Source organism: Spinacia oleracea, chromosome 6, assembly GCF_020520425.1.
Source record: "Spinacia oleracea cultivar Varoflay chromosome 6, BTI_SOV_V1, whole genome shotgun sequence".
Classification (NCBI taxonomy): domain Eukaryota; kingdom Viridiplantae; phylum Streptophyta; class Magnoliopsida; order Caryophyllales; family Amaranthaceae; genus Spinacia; species Spinacia oleracea.
In genome coordinates, this window is record NC_079492.1 from 103,439,223 (window position 1) to 103,462,607 (window position 23,385).

The 23,385-nt window shown below is 36.0% G+C and overlaps 2 protein-coding genes across 2 annotated transcripts; both read right to left on the minus strand.

Annotated features, from left to right (window-relative positions):
- Window positions 1-2,057: 2,057 nt before the first annotated feature.
- Window positions 2,058-2,618, minus strand: LOC110803607 (glutathione S-transferase T3-like). Its single transcript, XM_022009131.2, has one exon. The coding sequence runs from the start codon at window positions 2,616-2,618 to the stop codon at window positions 2,058-2,060; it is 561 nt and encodes a 186-aa protein (XP_021864823.2).
- A 999-nt stretch (window positions 2,619-3,617) lies between these two features.
- On the minus strand, window positions 3,618-6,333 carry LOC110803606 (UDP-glycosyltransferase 76H1-like). Its single transcript, XM_022009130.2, has 2 exons — window positions 5,794-6,333; window positions 3,618-5,109 (listed from the first exon to the last, which is right to left on the minus strand). The coding sequence occupies exons 1-2, from the start codon at window positions 6,296-6,298 to the stop codon at window positions 4,217-4,219; spliced, it is 1,398 nt and encodes a 465-aa protein (XP_021864822.2). The 5' UTR covers window positions 6,299-6,333; the 3' UTR covers window positions 3,618-4,216.
- Window positions 6,334-23,385: the final 17,052 nt, after the last annotated feature.

Here is a 23,385-nt window from a genome sequence, read left to right on the forward strand (position 1 = left end):
AAGAAATGTCTATCAAGTGAACTTGAATGTCAAAGATTGAAAATGGTCCCTAATCGGAGTTTTCTATAAAATTGGACGCATAGAAAACGTTAGACGATTAGAATGCAAGATGACTAGTAGTTCTGTTTCTTGAACTATGTGGACATGGCAATGTCATAATCATTTGCATAGATACTTACTTTGGGAAGACTAGTATCGGACAAGACCTATGAAACTTTACTGTAAGAGATGAAAGTCTGTCATAAGTAAATTTCATTAAATTATTAGACACTAAATCCTCAATACCTGAGTGATTTGAGATTACTTGTTTGAGAACTGGTTGCTTTGACGTTGACCAACCGTCGCACCGTAAAAGGAGGCTATAAAGGCAACGCTCAGGTAATCACCTATCAAACGAAGTCTAATCTCAAGATCGCAAGATTGGGATTGTCCTCCCATAAATCGGGATGAGATGCTTAAAAGTTGTACAAGGCCACTCGGAGAGCTAGAAACTGTGAAATGCATGGCCGTGCTCGGATGAATCATAGGCTATGATTATCTGTTTATTTGATCAGTTGAACTCTGAAACCGAGGAACACCTCTGGACATAATAAGGATGACAACTCTTACCTTATGTTCAAGAGCAAGCATCGAGCGACAAAGGAATTAGGAAATGCACACTTGTCCCTAAGGACAAGTGGGAGACTGAAGGAAATAATGCCCTTGGTCCAAGTATGCATTCTATGTTAAGTCTAATAAATGCGGTTCAGTATTAATTAACAAGTTAATAATTCAGTGAGATCAAGTGAGCTGAATGCCTAGCTAGAGGCCGCTTCAGTTCAAGTGGAATTAATGATATTAATCCACAGCTTACTCTTGACTGAACCCGTAGGGTCACACAAATAGTACGTAAACGGATCAAGTATTTAATGGCATTAAATACTCCATCTATGAATACTCGGAACCGACGGATCTTGGTTTCAGTGGGAGCTAAGATCGTCACAGGCAAGAAATGAATACTCCGGAAACGATGATATTGCCGGAAACGGAAATATGGATCGTATCGGAAATATGAATATTATCCAAGTCGTAGATGTTGCCGGAAACGGAAACATGGTACGTATCGGAAAATATTATTGGAAATGGAAATATTACCAGAATCGGAAATATTGCCGGAAACGGAAATATTGTCAGAATCGGAAATATTACCGGAATCGGAAAATAATTCCGGAAACGGAAATATTAAATATTTGTTCGAAACGGAAATTAATTCCGGAATCGGAAATATTAAATATTGTTCGTATCGGAAATAAATTCCGGAACTGGAAATTTAATCGGAAGCGTATCGTACGAATTAGCATCGGACGAGGCCTGCCGGACGAAGGCCCAGCACGAAGCCGGGCCATCGCCCAGCAAGCACGCGCGCCACATGCCCAGCCAAGGCAGCGCCCAGGCCTACCGCAAGGCAGGCCCAGCGCGCGCCAAGGCCACGGATGCGTGGGCCGCGCTGCATGGGCTGCTGCTCGCACGCGCATGGGCAGCCCTTGTGGCTGCCGTGTGTGTGTGAGTCTGTGCTCATGCGTGATTCCTAAATCTACAAGTGTTAGTGTATGATTAAATTTCTATTCCTAATTGGATAAATTAATTAATAGAATTCATGTAGGATTCTAATTTCAATTAATTCGTATCCTACTAGGATTACGATTCCTTTTCCATAACTCTATAAATAAAGGCCTAGGGGTCATTATTTATACAACAAGTTTTAAGTATTCAAAACTAAGATTTTTAAGCAGAAAAATCAGCCAATATTCTTGCCTACCTAACCGAAAATATTAGAACCTTAAGGGCGATTCTAGTTGGTCAATCTTAAGGCGGATCCGGACGTGCTGTGGACTATCTACGGAGGGACGACACTTGGAGTCCTAAAGACTTGTTCTTGTTCGGTTCGGGCGCAGCTAGGGAAGGCACGCAACAAAGAGTATGCATCTAAACTATGCTAAATGATTATGTGTAAATAATATGTTTCCTGGCTTTATGGTTTTTCCGCATGATTTATGAACTGTCATATGAATCATAACCTAACACTCCCAACAACCAATTAAACCAAAGCGTGCACCATTACACGTCCCTCTATAAATTTCATGAGCTTCAGTCATCTCATCATGAGTGTTGGTGCCACTCTTATATCTTTTTATTGCCTCACTATAACAACCAACCCATGTACTCACATCTCTATTTATTCTTCCCCACCGACTTTTCATAGATTTCAAACTTCTAGGGTGCATGGTGGATGAATTATCTTCTCTAGCTTGATCATACAAGGCCATAATGTTTCTCCACATTATAGCCAAACTTTGATCCGTTGCCGTCTCTGGATCTTCAACTGCACATTCTATCCAAGCCGAGATGAGTGCATCATCTTCTTTTGCACCCCATTTTTCTCTCGACACAATGGTGTTGCTTTCATACGGAGTTTCAACAACATCATCATCAGCATCATCATTAGCACCATCAACATCATCACCAGCTTGTTGTGAACCCCTTGGATCTTCAGGTGGGGTAAGGTTACTGCTTCTTTCTCCCCCGGGAGTTGTTGGACTGTTTTGAATTATTTGGTTTACACCATATTGTTGTGACATTGGGAACATAAAATCAGATGGATAATTTTGGGGAATTTGTGGAAATTTTTGATTTGGAAATTGATTTGGGAATTGTTGTGGGAAATTTGGGTTTGAAAATTGATTTGGGAATTGTTGTACAAATTGTTGGTTTGGATGCATTGGTTGGTTAGGCATGTTATAAAATAACATCCTTTGAGCATTTGGATTAGTAAGGTTATTTGGATCAAAAGGAAAATTAATTTGGAAATTTGGAGAATCGGAAGATCGGTAATTTGGATTATTTTGAGAGGAGCCACTTTCGTAATTAGGATTATTAAGATCCATAATTACGAAATATTTTTATATGTGAATGCTATGTAAATTTGATTTAACAATGATAAAGAGAGGGTAAAATTTAAAGGATGCAAAACTATATCAATATTAGGCTCTATTCATAGATAAAATAACAAGAATCCCGTTGGTGTAATTATTTTTTTGAAAAAAATTTAAATAAGTTATCAAATGTCACGTTATAAAATTATTGGGTGAAAAAAATAGCCGTTGTATTGTGTGAATATTGTTTCAGCAATGTGTCCGTTGAAATGAAATAAATCCAACAAAAAGATGCTTGCAATGGACACTTGGCACATTTTGGTTGGACCGCGGACAGAGCTGACGCGCGTCAGAAATTTCAGTAATTTTTTTTATTTTTTTTATTTTTAAAATTACAGCGATTAACGGCTAGGATTTAACATGGATGTAATGTGGGTCCCGCGCGTCAGGTTCCCCTTCAGAGGTTGCATCCCCTTGCTATGGTCAACTTGTGAGTCACCCTCCTCAATGGTGAGCTAACTCACAACTAGGAGAGAAGGTGTTGTGAGTTAGAAGCAACTCACCATTGATGGTGCTCTAACCGTGGCAGAGAAAGGAGGTCCAGCGTGCAACGAAATAGGGGTAAAATGGGTAGTTCATGCAAAGTTACTGTTCCAAACTTCAAGTTGTTGCTTTTATAAGGGTTATGAATATATAGATAGATAGATTTCGGCAAATTAAAATTTGATTTTGGCACACTACTGTGAGACACATTTATCCAGAATCTACTCATAAGTTAGTGTGTCAAATCAATTTTTGGTGTTCCAAAATCAGTTTCCTGTATTTAGCTATTGACTATTTTCACTGTCTTTCTTTTAAAATATCCAAATTAACCTCTTCGTATTAATTTTTTTGTACTCCCTCCGTATTTTTTTAAGAGATACACTTGCCTTTTCCGGCCGTATTTATTTAAGAGATACACTTGCCATTTTTAGTAACTTATCAACCCCACCATCTAATTAAATAATACATCTAATATACCCTATCATCCACCATCCTATTAAACAAACATTTTCATAAACTCACCCAACCATCCACCCACCAAAATGACATGGTCCCCACATATTTAATTATTAAAATATCTATCCAACCCCACTTGCTTTATTATTTTATTTCATTCAATTATTCTTCTTAATACCCGTGCCCGGCCAAGTGTATCCCTTAAAAAATACGGAGGGAGTAACATTTTGTTGTAAATATCACAAATTAATACTCGTATAGTTTTAAATGTTAACATGGTACATATTTTAAATAACCGGAAATATCTAAAAAGAAGTGATCAAGTCTACTAATTGATTAATGTACGTGTAAGTAGTACCTCCTTCTTTGTAACACAACTCAACTTCATCCTTCAACTCTAATGCTCTTTTCCTCATCTCCCCCCCTTCTTCACCCACCATTACTTCCCTAACAATTCTCTCAACATTTTCCCTTTCAATTTCACCCTCTAATTCCATACCTATCTTCCACACTTTGCTAATGTATTTAACATTCCAAAACTGGTCCCCAAAAAAGGGCCTACAAATCATTGGCAGCCCTTCGCAAATACCTTCTATAGTCGAATTCCACCCACAATGCGTCCAAAACCCTCCTATAGAAGAATGGCCCAACACTTGCCTCTGTGGGGCCCAACCAACTACAAGGCCCATTTCGTTGATTTTCTCAATGACATCAGATGGTAATATCTCGGCCCAATCTCTCCCTCCTAGGATCATCCTAGGCCTAACCACCCATAAAAAGGGTTGGTTACTTTGAGCCAGGCCCAATGCCGTCTCGAGCAGGTCCTTCTCACTCATGCTTGCTAGGCTACCAAAGCTCACATAGAGGACTGATCTTGGTGGGTGTTGGTTTAACCATGCTATGCAACCTGTGTCTTCCTTCAATACAGAATTAGAGTTGGTTGGATTTTCAGCATACTTATGAAATGGACCAATCGGGTAGATAGAGGCCTTGAAATATTCTTGGGCCTTGTTTATCGCAGCCCACTCTAAAAAGCCCACAGTGTTGACGATAATTGCTGTTGATTTGTTGAATGCTGTAGTTATTTCTGCTTTTATCTCATAACTTAATTTTGGAATTGTTTTCTTCAAGTGCTTGGCAATATTATCCAATTCTAATGCTTGTAACTCAGGAACTTGAAGCAAACATTCAATTGGCACTGCAATTTTATCACAACAATCAATAATTTTATTAGCATCAAATAAGTTTCTAATCTAGACCTCGCAAACCCAATACCCCAGCCCAAATCCGAACAGTTTTGAACAATCCAACTTATGTAGTTGGCATATTTCTTCAGACACGTTTGTTAATACAAGATTCTAACATTAGTGTCTTCAGTAATCAATACGAAAACTTTATAAAAAAAGTTGATAGGTAAAAAAAAAGGGTGATGATAAAGGTCGCAAGTTGCGACAACATTAGTTGTCGCAATCTTACGTGTCGAAGTTTAATTGGTACATATAGCATCAGTGAGCTACACGTCTTTAGAATATTTTTACTACCAATGTAATACTTTTACTATGAAACAAATTAGAATATTAAGATTTTTCTACCTTTCTTTGTAACATATATAATATTTTATATAAGTTAAATATTTTAGTTTCCAATTTAAATCATGAGACATAAGCATGTCATGTCATCATTGTGACACGGCTTAAAGGTCACATGTTGCGACCTTTATCATTTTCAAAAAAAAAAAAACATTGAGATGAATCTAACAAGACCCAAAATGAAACATGTTATTAGTATAAATCACAAAATAAAGTCAAAATCTCTTATGTGAATAGATGAATATTGTCAAAGTTAAAATGTGTCAACTAATAAGGAACGGATGAGTACTTACCATGAACCGGCAAATTACAACCAGGGTTATGTGTAGCTGTAATACCCAAGATAGTAGCAGCACAACTTGTCCTCAAACTAATCCCTGGAATCTTGAATTGGTCAGCCACGCTTTGAGCAAAATACATAAAAACATCATATATTATACACCTTATTTTCCCTCTCTTCCCTTCATTTTCATTATCATTTTCCATCAATTCTTGTACACTCTTCTCAAATGGCTCTTTGTATATCTTATTAAGAACGGCTGTAAACCCAATAATACCCCCAACTCCATCTACTACATTTGTTATCTCTAAACCGCAGACGTCAGCGGCCTTGAGGGGTAAATAGGTAAATTCAGGATGGTTGGAGGGGTTAAGAGGGTTGAAATCTGAAGGGTAGGCAATTATAATGGATATGCCCTTAGAATACAGGATGTTTGCTAGTTGTAACATGGGGTTTATGTGCCCTTGTAGAGGGTACACCAACATTACCACCCTGCATTTCTCTGCCTTAATTTCCATGTTTTCTAGATAGGAAAAACTTGATTGAAAAAAACAAATATATATATAAGGATTTTTATTTTTATTTTTTTGTTGGGGGGAGGGGGTTGGATTAGGTTTAAAAGGTTGAGCTAAAAGAAGAAAAAGATAGGTTTCAACTTTCAATTGTATGGAATTGGAAGACTATATATAGAGCTTGATTTAATTTGCATGGAAGGGTAATGTTTTGGATGGCTTTTGTTGGAAAGTAATAATTTAATGTAACATCCAAAACCACTGTTGATAATAGTAAGTAAAATGTCACTATTTTTAAGAATATATTAACTATAAAAATAAGAACAAATGCGTGCTATAAACGAATAATAGTGTTAAAGGTTGGTAACTTAATCAAATAAGGAATATTACAAAAGTTATAAGAGTTTTATAAATCGAGTGAGAATTCACCCTTAGTTGGAGTAATGAAGAAGTTAGTTGGAATGGAGTTGGAAAATTGCCAGAATCTATTTATAAATTTGATAAAAATAGATGAAAAGCTAAATATACAGTTGTAATCCATTGATTGGTATGCACATATATTTTTCCTTCCATAGTTGAACAACAGTAAGTAGCAATTGATTGATTACATATAGTTTCTCAAATTAGTGATTGTGTACAAGTAATTAGGACCACAAGAGATAGCACAAAATCTATCTCCAGAGAGACAGACTAACCACCACTTCAAATTTGTTTAAACAACATATTTATTGGATAATTTTACAATGGATATATCAATTTTGTTGTCATTATAAACTTTTAATCTTAACCTTATAATGAATTAAATCTACACCATTCATTTTCTATTAGCTTAACTTTTAAAATGATTTATTTTCTTTATAAACAAAATATTCAATAAAAATATTGATTAAAAATATATAACTTATTTTCTTTTCCTCACCCCTCTGAATCTACGAGATTATATCATTGATCTATGCTTTTATTTTTATAAGTATTAACTTGTGATATATTATCTATGTTGTTTTTTATCAAAAAAATCTATGTTGTTTAACAAAATTGCATACTCTACTGAATAGATGGAAGAATGTCATGGTATTCATTCAAAACAAAAAAAAGCATATATAGAAAAAACAATAATCGAATCAATATAATTGTATTAAACTCAAAAAATAATTTCAACAAGCGTGCAAGAGTAATTAGGCGGTATTCCCTCCGTACTTTTTAGGAGTCACATATTGACCGGCACAAGTATTAAGGGAAAATAGTTGAATTTGATATAATTATGATATAATTGGGGTAGTTGACAAAAAAAAAAACTTAAAAAAACAAGTAGGTTGTAAAAGTTACAAAAAATTAAATTATTTATGATTTAACTGGGGTGGCACCTCAACACGACACTGTTCCTTGGCCATATGCTCCCTGGCCGTATGCTCCTTGGGCAACGCCACCATGCCCTTATCCCACAACTGCATGGCAGCAACAACGCCCCTTGAGGCCCAACAATAGTGGGGTTTTGGGCCCAGCCCCACGTCCCACACTTGCACACTAGTCCTATTCCATGCAAGCTCCTCCGTCCGCATATGCACCAACTGATGTTGAGGCCACTATGCACACTCTCTCTCGTCATCAACCAGATGACAATTGGTTTATGGACACTGGAGCTACATCTCACATGACTTCCATTCAAGGTACTCTTACTTCTTATTTTAATTTGAGCAAAAATACTGGTATTATGGTTGGTAATGGTAACCCAATTCCAATTCGTGGTTGTGGTCATACATCCCTCACCCCTCCTGTTCCCCCTTTATAACTCTAAAATGTCTTACACGCCCCAAAACTCATCAAAAGCCTTATTTCCGTTCGTAAATCCACTGATGACAATAATGTTTCAGTTGAGCTTGATCCTCTTGGGTTTTCTGTGAAGGATTTACAGACGGGGAACCACCTCATGAGATGTGAGAGTACTGTGGAATTGTATCTTATCAGCACCACAAAAAGGCCCTCACCACCATCTAGTTTTCTTGCTGCCTCACCGAACCTATTATATTCTCGTTTGGGACATCCAGGCCATGCTTTTTTTAGCTCCCTTCGTCGTAATGAGGTAATTCATTGTAATAAGGTCCGGAGTAGTTTTTGTAATTCTTGCCCCATGGGGAAACACATTAAGTTGTCGTTTTATGATTCTATGTCTTTTACTACTATGGCTTTTGACATTATTTGTAGTGACTTATTGACATCTCCCGTTTTGAGTTCTCATGGACACCATTACTTTGTCTTTTTTCTTGATGATTATACAATTTCCTTTGGACTTTTTCAATCTCAAAAAAGTACCAAGTCTATTATATTTTTCTCAATATTAAGACATTAATCCGAACTCAATTAGAAAGAGATATAAAAAATATTCAATGGGATAATGGGCGGGAATTCGTTAATGAACCTTTTTCAAACTTTTGGCTCGCCTAATGGCTTCAATTTTCATTTTTCTTGCTCCCATACCTCCTCTCAAAACGGTAAGGCGGAAAGGAAAATAAAATTCATTAACAACATCGTGCGCACTCTCCTTGCTCACGCATCCATGCCCCCGTCTTTTTGGCATCATGCACTACAAATGACCACTTATCTCTTAAATGTCCTCTCATCCAAGGTCTTATGATACAAATCTCCTACTCAAGTGCTTTATCAACGCACTCCTTCCTACACTCATCTCCGGGTTTTTGGGTGTTTGTGCTATCCTCTCTTCCCATCCGCAACCATAAAAAAGTTGCAAGCACGTTCCACACCTTGTGTTTTCTTGGGGTATCCGTCCAATCATAGGGGGTACACGTGTTATGATTTATCTAGCAAGAAAATAATTATTTTGAGAAATGTAATTTTTGATGAACAACAATTCCCATTTTCAAAATTGCATTCTCCATCTCCTAACACTTATAAATTCCTAGATCATGACATTTCACTATACCTCATGCAATTCCTAAATCGAGCCCCCCAAAGCCCACTGCCTATCCTTAAACACAAGCCCGGCCCGCGAACATTACTAGGTATTGTAGCCCACGACCCACACTAAGGTTGCTCCTGCTTCAGCTGCTGGACCAGTGACCAGTTCGGTCACCTCAAGCAGTAGGCCCACTATGTCCGCCCCACTCTCCTCACCTTCTATATGCCCACACCCACCAGCCATATCTAGTGGCCAGCAGCCCACCAGAATGATCACTAGAAGCCAACATGGGATTTCTAAAACCAAAAGACCATTTAACTTTAGCACCTCCACAAATCCATCCATTTCGCCCGTACCCCAAAATCATGTGAGTGCCTTAGATGACCCGAATTGGAAATTTGCCATGGTTGATGAATATGATGCTCTAATTAAAAATAAGACGTGGGAGTTGGTGCCCCGTCCTCATAAAGTGAATCTTATTCGTTCTATGTGGATTTTTTAACATAAAAAGAAATTTGATGGTTCTTTTGAGCGGCATAAAGCCCGTCTTGTAGGTGATGACAGGTCTCAACAGGTTGGTGTGGATTGTGATGAGACATTTAGTCCGGTTGTAAAACCGGCTTTTATCATGGCCGTATTGAGTATTGCATTATCACGTTCTTGGCCTATTCATCAGTTGGACGTCAAGAACGCTTTTCTTCATGGTCATCTATATGAGACAATTTACATGCATCAGCCCATGAGTTTCAGGGATCCAACGTACCAAAATCATGTTTGTCTTTTGAAGAAATCTTTGTATGGGCTCAAACATGCACCTCGAGCATGGTACCAGCGATTCGCGGACCATGTCTCTTCTTTCGGCTTATCTCACAACTGTTGTGATCACTCACTCTTTATATATTTTCGTGGCTCTAACATTTCTTATATTCTTCTATATGTTGATGATATCATTCTCACAGCTTCTTCAGATGCTCTTCGAACGTCCATCATGTTTATGCCCAGTGCCGAATTTGCTATGAAGGATTTAGGTCCTCTAAGCTATTTCTTGGTTATTGATGTTACCCGCACTACAGGTAGAATGTTTCTCTCCCAGTAGAATTATGCAACAGATATTCTTGAGCGTGCAGACATGACCTCTTGCAAGTCCAGTCACACTCCAGTCGACACCAAGGCCAAGCTTGGGGCCACGGCTAAGGGAACCTCATGCGAATCCTACACACTATAAGCAGCTAGCTGGTGCTCTACAATATCTCATATTCACCAGGCTTGACATCTCTTATTCTGTTCAGCAGGTGTGTTTATATATGCATGATCTGACGGTCGAGCACATGAATGCTCTCAAGCGCATCCTGCACTTCATTCAAGGTACTATTAATTTTGGCATGCATCTGTATAAGTCTCACGTTGCTTCACTTGTATTCTATATAGATGCCGATTGGGGTAGGTGTCCAGACACCCGCCGTTCCACCTCTGATTATTGTGTTTTCCTTGGTGATAATTTTCCATCTTGGTCCTCTGAACACCATCCCACTTTGTCTAAGTCTAGTGCCGAGGCCGAGTACATATGTGTAGCGAATGTTGTTCGAATCTTGTTGGCTTCGGAACTTACTCTTAAAGTTACATTGTCCTATCCAGAAATCTACTTTGGTCTACTTTGACAATGTTAGTGCGATATACTTATCAGGCAATCCAGTTCAACATCAACACACTAAACAAGTTGATGTGGACATTCATTTTGTACGTGAAATAGTTGCATGTGGAGAGGTCCGTGTTCTCCATGTTCTGTCCTGTCACCAGATTGCAAACATATTTACAAAATGACTTCCGCGCATACGTTTTGATGATTTTCGGGACAGTCTTATTAGCGTACGACAACCTCCCGCTTTGATTGCGGGGGTGTGATAGACTATATATGTATATTTATTTATTTGCAATTAATGTGGTAATTACTAGTTTATCCTTGCTAACCTCAAATGTAGCTTTGTGATTGTAAATGTATAAATATTCTCACAATCAATGAAATACAGACGGATGATTTCCTACAGTAGGAAAGTAAAGGTGTAAAACAATAGGACCAGAAGTAGTATGTGTGACTCCTAATAAAATACGGAGGGAGTAATCCATAGTTTTTAGAGTAAGAATACCAATACTTCGTACTTATGTCTAGATTGTTAATGTTAATCATAAAGCTAGTGATTGTTGGGTGGAGAGATGACGATGAGTTTTTGTTTTGATGTAAAAATACGGACTATGAAGCATTTATTTTCTTTGTGACATATTATAAAACTGTTTTTTTTAAATAAATTTCTTTTTAGTTTACATTTAAAAAAAATATTGTTGGTCAAACAAGTAAACGGATAAGATTAAATTCTTAAAATTAGACGGTTGAGATTAAATAGATTTATAGTGGCTACCATTTTGTTGTTGCCATTAAAAACCTTCCCATATCTATTATCATGTACATGTTGATTGCTTACCCATTTTTTTCAAGGTACTTATTAATTCAAACAAGTGCCCTTGCACGTATTAGGTGTGTAACAAATTCGTTGTATATTGGTGTAATTTTACCCAAATTTGATAACATTTAACATGTTTGTTTGATTAACTTTTGTATTATAATTTTTTATGGATACACATTTAGGGGATATTTGGTTGGCACACTGGTATTGGGTTGAATTCAGGAATGATATCAAGGTAGTATGGGTTTGGAACTTGATTCTTAATACTACATCCGTTTTCAACTAACTTTGACAATCATTCTTTCACCATTATATAAGAAAAAAACATAGTGAAGTGAGATCTTGTTAAATTCATAACAATGAGAGGATTCCAATCAAATATAAACTTTTTATAATTTTAACTTATACGCAATTAGAGATATTAATTAACGTCCAACGAAGCGCATTGGAATAAGTGAAAAACGAAATGATGCTAGTATTGTGAAACAGAGGTAGTAGCATGTATTTGATTCAGTGTGGGGATGAGTTTTTTTCTTCTTATGTTTGAAATTGGAGTAAGAGCATGAGCCAAACCCACCCCCCTAGGTTTCTAAACTCCATACTGTAGGAGTTTTTTTGGTAGTGGTATTTTTTGTATTTCGTATTGCTTGTAATTTGAATTTTGTATGTAAGTTATTAGTGCTTGATGAATCTTGTTTAAGACTCACCAAAGGCTCTAACTTGTTCAATTTGTCAAGAGTGTGATCAACTAGATTTGATTTGATCTTCTCAATCCCACCCCCTCTAAAAAGGGAGTCAAATTCTAGGTTCACACAAGTGATGTAATTGAATTGGAACATAGAAAATCGAAGTTCAAAATATAGGAAAGTGCGTAAAATACCCCTACGCCTTTCGAAATTATAACATTGATGGAGTCGCCACCAAACAAGTTTTCGGGTCCGGTTTGGAAAGACCAAATGTGACTCGGGCTAAGGCATTCACTACAAAATAAAGTCATTTTAGCAACACTTCAAATTTGTTGCTATTTTGAAGAAATATTTTTCCAAGTCTAGTTAGCAACGGATTGGAAACAAAAAATAATGGTTACTAAAACGCTGGTTGCCATATGATATTAGCAACTAAATCCCAAACTATTTTGTTGCATTTTGCATCCATGAAATATGGTTTCCATATTGTTTACCACGTGTAGGAATACGTTGCCAGTCCTAACAACGGATTATTTACTTTGGTTGCTAGAAATAGCAACGAACTATTACAAAACAGTTGCTACAATTAGCAACAACTTATTAACAATACTCTTCCGTTAAGAAATACTCGCAATGTTGGTCACTTTCACGTATGCTAATGCACAATTTTGATCGTTAATATCTTAAGTTCTCTTTAAACAAAAATTATAAAAAGTTGATATGTTAAAAATACATATTGAGACGAATCAAACAAGATCCCACATGATTATGTTTTATCTGACATATAACTCATCAACAACAGTCAAAGTAGAATATGTGAATAGTGTAAAAAAGTCAAAACGTTACGAGTATTTCAAAACGGAGGAAGTTATGAATTTGTCAGGGAGAACACAAATTTGGCCTAGTGATTAAGATTAAGGGTCCGTGTATGATAGATCATGTTCAAATCTCCATCCTCCATCTGTATTGCCTTTGTGATTCATTCGCACCCAAAAAAAAAACGCATTATCATACCTTGTGTTACATGATAAATTTCCAGGAAAAGGCTACATGTACACCTAGTGTACAAGATAATCTTGTACAACACCATTAATTTGTTGACACATCATCAAATCCACTAAAAAATGAGAATGAAAGACAATAAATATGTCATTTTAACCAATAGAAAAATATGGTGTACAAGATGGCTTGTACACTAGGTGTACATGTAGTAGGATCCCAAATTTCCAAGTTGTTATAGTCCTATCAAGTAATTAAAGCTTGAGGGCGGGGATCCCTATACCCTATGGGCCTTCCCCCCTTCTCCCAAGGGAGGCCAATTGTAATGGAGGCGAGATTGTCTACATTGATGGCGTCTATACAGACTACCAAACTAACAAAACCTCACATAGAGAACTGATCTTGGTGGTGAAGCAATATGTCCTTTAATCAAGATGGCAATCACTAAATATAGATTAGGATTAATAATGGAGATTAATAATCCGGTTATTTAGGTGGTCATAATGTTTTGCTAGAAACCAATTATGATCTGTGGGCTAATTATTATTGGGCTACTACTAATATAACCGGGTCCTATAAGGTCACACACAATAGAGTATTGGATATGATCAATATGACCCAAGGCCCATGATGGTCTTTGGTGTTGGATAGGATTTTGGAGTAGTTAAGGTTTACTAGGATACTAGGTTCCCTAGTTCTAGTAGGATTGGTTATCAAGTTATTATATATAGATGTGATGACCATATGATTAAACACAAGTTGAATAAATCATTAACCTTATTAAATACTCTAAATCCGTCCCTTCCTTGTGAAAGTGAGAGAGAGATTTCCATCTTCTCCATCTGTTCTAGCAAACGACGCAAGGAGATCTTGATATGTGCTCGTGTGGACTAAGTAGAGGAATCACGCTTGGGGTTCTGTCTCCTAATTGGTCCTTGTTCGTATACTTGGGAATCACGCATCAAAGGTATATTTAACTCCTATATTATGATTCATATTAATGTATGCTTGCGATCCTGTTAGATGTGAGAAAAGTGTTTTCTGCAATTCCGCTATTAGCATCTAATCCTACAGTGGTATCAGTTAGCTCCTTACATACGTTAATTTTGATCATGATTAAAGTTTTAATTTTGATGCATACTCTTGATTATTTTGATTTGATTGCGGCATAATTCAATATATGGATTAATATGCAAAATTAAAATATGGAAATTTTGGTATTTACTACCTTTAAAATACACCACTTTTGCATTTACTACCTTATGAAATTTTTATTTTAAATTACTACCTTAAACTTCCAGATTTTTTTTATTCACTACCACTTTACAGTTTTCTCATTTTAAAATTAAGATATCTCTTTCGTTTCTTAATCGTTTAAAGTGATTCGAAGTTCATTATTTTCCTTTTTCTATAGGGATTTCATTGAGAACGTCATTTCAAAAAAAATCGTTTGATAATTCATAAATATTTTAAACTTTTAAAAATAATATTTAATTTGTTTAAACTTTTACGAAATGTTAAAAAGTAAGATCCATATGGAATCCTTACATATAAATGAGAAGAATGAGTTTTGAATCACTTAATATGATTAAGAAACGAAAGAGATATCTCAATTTTAAAATGAGAAAACTGTAAAATGGTAGTGAATACAAAAAAAATGAAACTTCAAGGTAGTAATTTAAAATAAAATTTTCATAAGGTAGTAAATACAAAAGTGGTGTATTTTTAAGGTAGTAAATACCAAAAAATCCTTAAAATATTGATTTTAATTGATTTTGGATGTATACAATATTGATTCTATACGAAATCTGATTTTGTTATCCAAACATTTTCGGTTTATATAGTTTATGCAACTAATATATGATTAATTGTATAAATTTTGTAAGACAATGAAAATATTCGATTTTCACGTAAATCTGAAAATTATCAAGAACAAATCGAAATTTAACAAGTAAATAATCTGATTATTTAGCTAATTTAATTTCGATTTCGTACCCAATTTATGCCCAAAACACTGATTAGTTGTGCATAAAATCAGTTTATGCCCAATTTTTCTATGAACCCTAATTTTATGAAAATTGCACCAACAATTTCAACCCAAATTCAACCAATTGTTGCTTGAAATTCCCACCCTACGCAAGCGTTGCACACTTTGGGTGGGAGAAATAGGGAAGAAATCTCATCTCTTGCATCCACGGCTGGGTGGCACAAACCATCGCAAGGTGGGCCACGGTGGGGCTGCAATTGTGTGGCGGGTTGGTATGAGGGAGGGTGTTGGCTCGGCAGCTGATCGGGAAGGTCGTGCTTGACGACAAAAAGGAGATACGGTGCCGCAAGGGTTGTGGTGGCTGGTCTTGCTTCCGAACCTGCTCGACAATTCTGCTGGTTTTTTTTTTGGGGTTTTGTTTTAACAATGCCGCATGATTGATTTGGGTTTTCGATTGCAAGCACTAACAAAAGTCCAAGAGTCCAAAAGCACATTAACAACTCCATATACATACTCCGTAGTCACATTGAGATCAAAATAATAAGAATATTGTTTTTAATTAATTTATTTAAATTGTTTAGGCTAATTAATTAAAAACAAGATAATTATTAATATGATTAATAGTTAATTAGGGTCATTTACTTTAATTAAGTAAATGAATGAATGCCAATATTATGATATTATATGATTTTATATGATATGCGTGTATGGAATATATGATATTTTGTTACAGGCACGTGACTAGTATGGCCCAAAATAGGATAGAAAATACGATCTGCGTATCGATTTGTATTCTTGTAAATTTTAAATACGATCTGCGCATCGTTTGTATTATTGTAATTTAAGAGTTTAAATTAGATTATAAATACACTATTGTAAGCACAATGGAGCAAGAAGGTCCAATCAAGATTCAAGGATGGTGATCCAAGAAAGATGAACAGGAACTTTTGAAGATTTGATCTTAATATTTTAGGGGCCATACTAGGATCACATTTATTTTATGCATTTTATATTGCCTTAAAATTCTTATCTAAGTTTATGTATGTTGCTAGTTTATGCCATTAGTTCACTAGTAAACGAACCAACATAGTAACACTTAGGTCCCTTAAAAGAAAATTGAGGTAATGTCTTTCCAAATCATAACCTATGAGGCCTTGGGGAATATGGAGGATAGTTTCTGCTAAAGCGGGGTGTCTTTTCATTGACCTTAGGATAGTACGGGTAAATCTATATAAGGCGTTTATAGCCTTGATTTGGTTGCACTCAACAAAATCATCAAAAGATAAAGTTTTGGATTTTGAGGCATAGAAATAGGTTTGACATAAAATGTAACCTATTAACCAAGAATTATAAATGGTATAATTAGTAAAGGGGTTTACTTACCTTGACCACAATGAACTTTAGGGAAGTGCTAAAGTACGCTTAAAACCTTGTGGAATGGGGTCTTGGAATCATTTTATTCACAAGGGACAAAATAATTTGAATAAAACGCACATTAGCTTATGTATGTTTAAAGCATGTTTAAATTTTCTTAAGCTTTTGTATGACAAACATGATTTTAAATTTTGCAAATTTTCTATTGTAGATATAATGACTAACAACCAACCTATCATCAATCTTCGTTCGCTCCTTGAGAAGGACAAGTTGAACGGAAACAACTTCCTTGATTGGGAAAGGAATCTAAGAATCGTTCTTAGATCCGAAGGAAGAGAGGATGTCCTTGAGACCCCTATCCCAACTCTGAGCGCCACAGCAACTGATGCTGAAAAGGCTAATCAGAAAGCTATAAAAGAGAAGTCAGTAGTTGTCACTTGCCTTATGCTAGCTTCCATGGAATCAAAGCTTCAAAAGAGGTTTGATTTAATGGATGCTTACACCATCATTGCTACTCTTAAAAGTATGTTTGTGGAGCAAGCAAGGGTGCAGAGGTATGATACCCATAAGGCAATTCTTGAGCCCAAACTCGAGATGGGTAAGCCAGTCGGTCCTCATGTGTTCAATATGATTGGACATTTTGAGAACATGGAAATGTTAGGTTATGATACATATGACAATTCATAAATCATGCGGAAAAACCATAAAGCCAGGAAAGCATATTATATTCACATAATCATTTAGCATAGAATTGATGCATACATGTTGTAGCGTGCCTTCCCTAGCTGCGCCCGAACCGAACAAGAACAAGTCTTTAGGATTCCAAATGTCGTCCCTCCGTAGATAGTCCACAGTACGTCCAGATCCGCCTCAAGTTAGACCAACTAGAATCGCCCTTAAGGTTACTAGGAATTTCGGCTAGTGTTTGCAAGTGTATGGTTAATTTTATTTCAAAAACTTACCCTTTGAATACTTCAATCGTCCCCATAAATTGTGACCCTAGGCACTTATTTATAGGAGTATGGAAAAGGAATTGTAATCCTACTAGGATGTGGATTTGCTAATTAGAACTTTATTATGACTCTAAATAACAAAGCATATCTAATAGGATTAGAATTTTAATCTTTGCACAAATCCTAATAGGATTAGGATTTCCCGCACACGCATCGTACAAGCCGTGCACCCGCGCAAGCCTTGCGGCCCACGACAGACGCACAGCCCATGTGCGGTGCTGCGCGCGCGCGCGCCCTTGGCTGGGCCTGGCCTTGCACTGGGCCTGGTCGAGGCGTGCGTTGCTGCGTGCGGCTCGTTGGGCGATGGCCTGGCTTCGTGCTGGGCCTTCGTCTAGCGGGCCTCGTCCGATGCTAATTCGTACGATACGCTTCCGATTAAATTCCCGATTCCGGAATTCATTTCCGATACGAACAATATTTAATATTTCCGATTCCGGAATTAATTTCCGTTTCGAACAAATATTTAATATTTCTGTTTTCGGAATTATTTTCCGATTCCGATAATATTTTCGATTCTGACAATATTTCCGTTTCCGGCAATATTTCCGATTCCGGCAATATTTCCATTTCCCATAATATTTTCCGATACGTACCATGTTTCCGTTTCCGGCAACATCTACGACTTGGATAATATTTATATTTCTGATACGATCCATATTTCCGTTTCCGGCAATATCATCGTTTCCGTAGTATTCATTTCTTGCTTGTGACGATCTCAGCTCCCACTGAAACCAAGATCCGTCGATTCCGAATATCCATAGATAGAGTATTTAATGCCATTAAATACTTGATCCGTTTACGTACTATTTGTGTGACCCTACGGGTTCAGTCAAGAGTAAGCTGTGGATTAATATCATTAATTCCACTTGAACTGAAACAGCCTCTAGCTAGGCATTCAACTCACTTGATCTCACTGAATTATTAACTTGTTAATTAATACTGAACCGCATTTATTAGACTTAACATAGAATGCATACTTGGACCAAGGGCATTATTTCCTTCAGTCTCCCACTTGTCCTTAGGGACAAGTGTGCATTTCCTAATTCCTTTTTTGCTCGATGCTTGCTCTTGAACATAAGGTAAGAGTTGTCATCCTTATTATGTCCAGAGGTGTTTCTCGGTTTCAGAGTTCAACTGATCAAATAAACAGATAATCATAGCCTATGATTCATCCGAGCACGGCCATGCATTTCACAGTTTCTAGCTCTCCGAGTGGCCTTGTACAACTTTTAAGCATCTCATCCCGATTTATGGGAGGACAATCCCAATCTTGCGATCTTGAGATTAGACTTCGTTTGATAGGTGATTACCTGAGCGTTGCCTTTATAGCCTCCTTTTACGGTGCGACGGTTGGTCAACGTCAAAGCAACCAGTTCTCAAACAAGTAATCTCAAATCACTCAGGTATTGAGGATTTAGTATCTAATAATTTTAATGAAATTTACTTATGACAGATTTTCATCTCTTACAGTAAAGTTTCATAGGCCTTGTCCGATACTAGTCTTCCCAAAGTAAGTATCTATGCAAATGATTATGACATTGCCATGTCCACATAGTTCAAGAAACAGAACTACTAGTCATCTTGCATTCTAATCGTCTAACGTTTTCTATGCGTCCAATTTTATAGAAAACTCCGACTAGGGACCATTTTCAACCTTTGACATTCAAGTTCACTTGATAGACATTTCTTAGTCACAGGACTGGTCCCGACAGTCTATCTTGAATATATCGTCAAATTGAAGGGACTCATCATTTAATACTAAACCAAGATTAAATGGAATATGAAAATACATTTCATATATGATAAATGTTCAACCCCATTGTTTTACAACCATGGGCCTCAAACCCATCTTTAAAACAGTTCATGGAATTCAAAGCTATGCTTGATTTCCAGTGCTACAACGTGAGTGTTGCTTCTCACTTGTTGCATAGGTTTAGTTATCACGCTTTGCCAATCTTAACATCCTTTTCATCGAATGTTCTTCGAGATATGATGATAAGAACTTTTGAGTATGTTTATTTTGTGATCTAGTCTTTCTTGCTACATTAGTGGTTCTACGCATTTTGCAATGAAGAACCATTAAGTCAACAGACATGTGATCTTCCCAAGTTCAATGAAGAACTCATATAAACAACTCTATTTTATGGCTTCTTAGGCAATAATTACTTTTACTTCAACTGTATAGGTTGCTAGTGATGCTTTGTTTGGATCTACTTATCCAAGCAGTTCACAGATATGTGGAAGACTCTCCAACTATATCTTAGAACATAGAAATTATTATTTTAATTTCCCACGCAACAACTCATGGTCTTCAATCCATGTTGCCATTTCAAAACACGATGCTGTTTAGCTCGTCCTTGTCAATGGTTAACTCCAAAGGGTCTTGCTTGATCCTTTGCCAGTGTTTATGCGTGTAGCATCAATATTTAGCATATCTTTATTTCCTTGAATCAAGAACTATTCCTATGTACCTTTTCAAGTACCATAAGTGTTCTTGATCTCAATCTAGAGAGATTGGTATATGTTCGTCATGCCTAAAGTCATACGATACGTTTTTGGCGATCCTCATATTATATTATATACATGATAAATTCTTTTGCAGAATAATTCCCAATTGAATTCTATTCATGTAACTTTAGCTCATTCAGTTACAGTAGATACTGAATCCAACTAAATTCTTTGACATATAATATAGGTGAAGAATCTCATTAGATTCTTTGATGTTTAACTTAGTAAATGCTTATACATAGTTCAAACATTCATTACTTAGATTTATTCATATGGATCGAATATCTCCAATGGAGTCTTTCGTGTTTGATTTAGTAAATGCCATTACTAAACAATATCATAAGATCTTTGTAAATAGATCTTAATACCCAGTATGTACTAAGTTTCGCCTTGGTCCATCATTGATGAATAATTTCAAACCTAAGTCATTAGCATTTGAATGTTATTTCACAATAGAGAGATATGTGTGATACACATAGGACCAAATAAGTTTTACGTACTCCCACTAAACTTCTTATATATCTATAAGAATCATGTATATTTTATGAAACTAAAATGCTTATTAGCTTCACTAAAATACAGTTCCAATTCCCAATTGCTTGCTTAAATCTGTACTTAGATTTCATAAGTTAGCATTCCTTTTCAAGCATTTATTTGGATCCACAAATCCTATGACATGCCATGTACATAGTTTTCTTCCAACATTTGATTGAGGAATACGTTTTGTCATCCAATTGTCATATGTACCAATATGCAATCATTGCTTGAGTTATAGACTTGAGCATTACGATTATGCATGAGGTTTCAACACAATCCATGCCATGAATTTGCTTGTAACCTTTAGCAACTAATCTAGCTTTGTGTGTGAACACAATTCCATGTTTGATGGTTTTTATCCTTAAAACAAACTTGCAACCAATAGGTGTGAAACTATTCTTGCAAATCAACAAAATTTCAATTTTGTCATCAAAACATTGGTTATGTTTTATGCCCTTTAACCATCTAAAACATTTGAGTCTATATATGGCCTCTAACCATTTTAGGGAATCTGGGTTTCGTCATAGCTTTCTTACAGGTCACAAACTCATTAATAGTTTGACTGCAAGTTGTAGGTTTCTTCACTATTAATAGAAGAATCTCATAGTTTCATTGACCTGAACTCTATGCCTACTTGGGTATCAAACAATAGAATATCAACAGGCACTTTGAGAGTCCTTTGAATATTCTGTTCTCCTTGAAGCACTTGTAAAGTCTTCTAAGAGATGTCTATTCTTTAAAGCCACTTCTAAAGTCCTTAAAGAATACGTGTTCGGATTTTCTAAAGAACTTCGAAAATCCTCCGGAATGTCCGTCTATGTTTGTTGTTCGTCTCGAAGACTTTCGAGGTCTATTTTCTCCCACTTGTCATTTTGGAAACGAATCTCCAAAAGGACATCATTTCGAGCAAACAAACATTATGTTCTCAAAAATTCGTGGTAGAAACAATACCCTTGTGTCTCATTTGAATAAATCACAATGAAACATATATCTATACTTGGGGCCTTAGTTTGTTGAATAACAAACACTAAGCTCCCACTGAGTTTAGGAACTCTTTAGATATATTATGAAAAGATATTTTGAAATTACTTTTCAATAGCTTTGACGAATTTGATTTAGTTTGGTGGTAGTTGAGCATTTTGTTTTAGAAATTATAGGAAAAGTCTTTATGATCCATCATTGATCGAATCAAGTACTAATTGACTTCGATTATTCCAACTAAGATATGCCATATCTTATGGACCTAGATTGTGAAATTACAACACACAATCATTGATGATCATATTTGGTCTCAAGTAATCATCAACATGATCTAACCTAGATCTTTATGATTTCTTGCCAAGTGGATTTTATACTTCTGAATCTTTGAACTAGCCAAACAGATTCAACTTATATCAAATTTGAGTAAATAAACCTATATTCACTCAAATCCATGTGAAATAATAAAGTCATAAAACCTTTCTTTAGCTTTGAACTCTATCATCTAGGCGTTCTAAAAATAGTTCATATTCTTTGTTACTTTCAACAAGTAAGACTAGCTTGTCTTAAGTTGATCTAGAAATCAACCAACTTTCAAAAGTCCATTAAAATAGAGCTTGTGAATGTTAACTTGTTAACATGGTCTAAGCAACAATGCCAAAGATTAGTGGAACTCAAATCAAGGGTTTGATTTGAACCTAGTAAAGTTTTTATTGTTAAAGAGTTGTTTGTTTTAATCAAGCAAATTGACTCAACCCGTAAATGACCATTTCATTCAAATAAACAAACAAACAAGAATTGTTTTTGTTCTTCTGAATGTGAGTCTTTCTGTGTTTGAAGCAGAAATTTAGGTATGTTGATTATGGAACAAAATAGCCATTTAGTTCCAGCCTTGAAAGGACTTAAAACAACCTAGATGACCCTACAGCTAATGTAGCATTGCCATGCTTCATTTCCCACTTGTAGGCCATTAGTGTAGCCTAGCTTCCATTATTTGAGTTATTACCGAAGTAAGAACCTCAAGCGGTATATGATACCAAGGAAGTTTGATTCCTAGGTCACTTCTCTTTAAACATAAACTTATAGGTAGAAACGGAATTGTAAATTCCTGTCATCTGTTCCTTTGTTTTCCTATTTCTTGTACCCTTTCTTATAGTCTTAAGAATTGAATTCTTTAGTGTTGACTTTTATACTTTGTTAGACATGTCCAATGTCACCAACAAGGTTCTTTACCATTTTAATTTATGTTGAATATTTTGTTTCAACTAGATGATCTTACTAGAAGCTTCTAAAGTTCTCTAAGCATCGATCTACTCGAATGTCTAGGGTCTAGACTCATTCGAGAATTAAATGGAAAAAATATTTTAGGTTGTTAACCATTGGTAAAGCTGAGCGTTTAAACTCAATGCTTTATGATCTCAAAACTACATCGTAATTTGAATTCACAAGCACCAATTGGTTTGCCATTCGATTTTGATATTCGAAAACAACCATAAAAGTCGCTAAAAGAAACGTACATTTTAAATTGCTCATTTTCTCTCATTTCCGTGAATCGTTCTTGGATTCACTACCAATCGACGAAATTTACTGTTACCTTTCTAAAAGGATTTACTGCAGTGCAAGATATTTAATTATAAA

Excerpts from the sequence above, each read along its gene's own strand:
- LOC110803607 (XM_022009131.2), bottom strand. The coding sequence starts at position 2,618 with ATGTCACAACAATATGGTGTAAACCAAATAATTCAAAACAGTCCAACA.
- LOC110803606 (XM_022009130.2), bottom strand. The coding sequence starts at position 6,298 with ATGGAAATTAAGGCAGAGAAATGCAGGGTGGTAATGTTGGTGTACCCT. Across the intron at positions 5,110-5,793 it reads TTGTAATTTGCCGGTTCATG|TGCCAATTGAATGTTTGCTT; the intron begins GTAAGTACTCAT and ends ATAAAATTGCAG.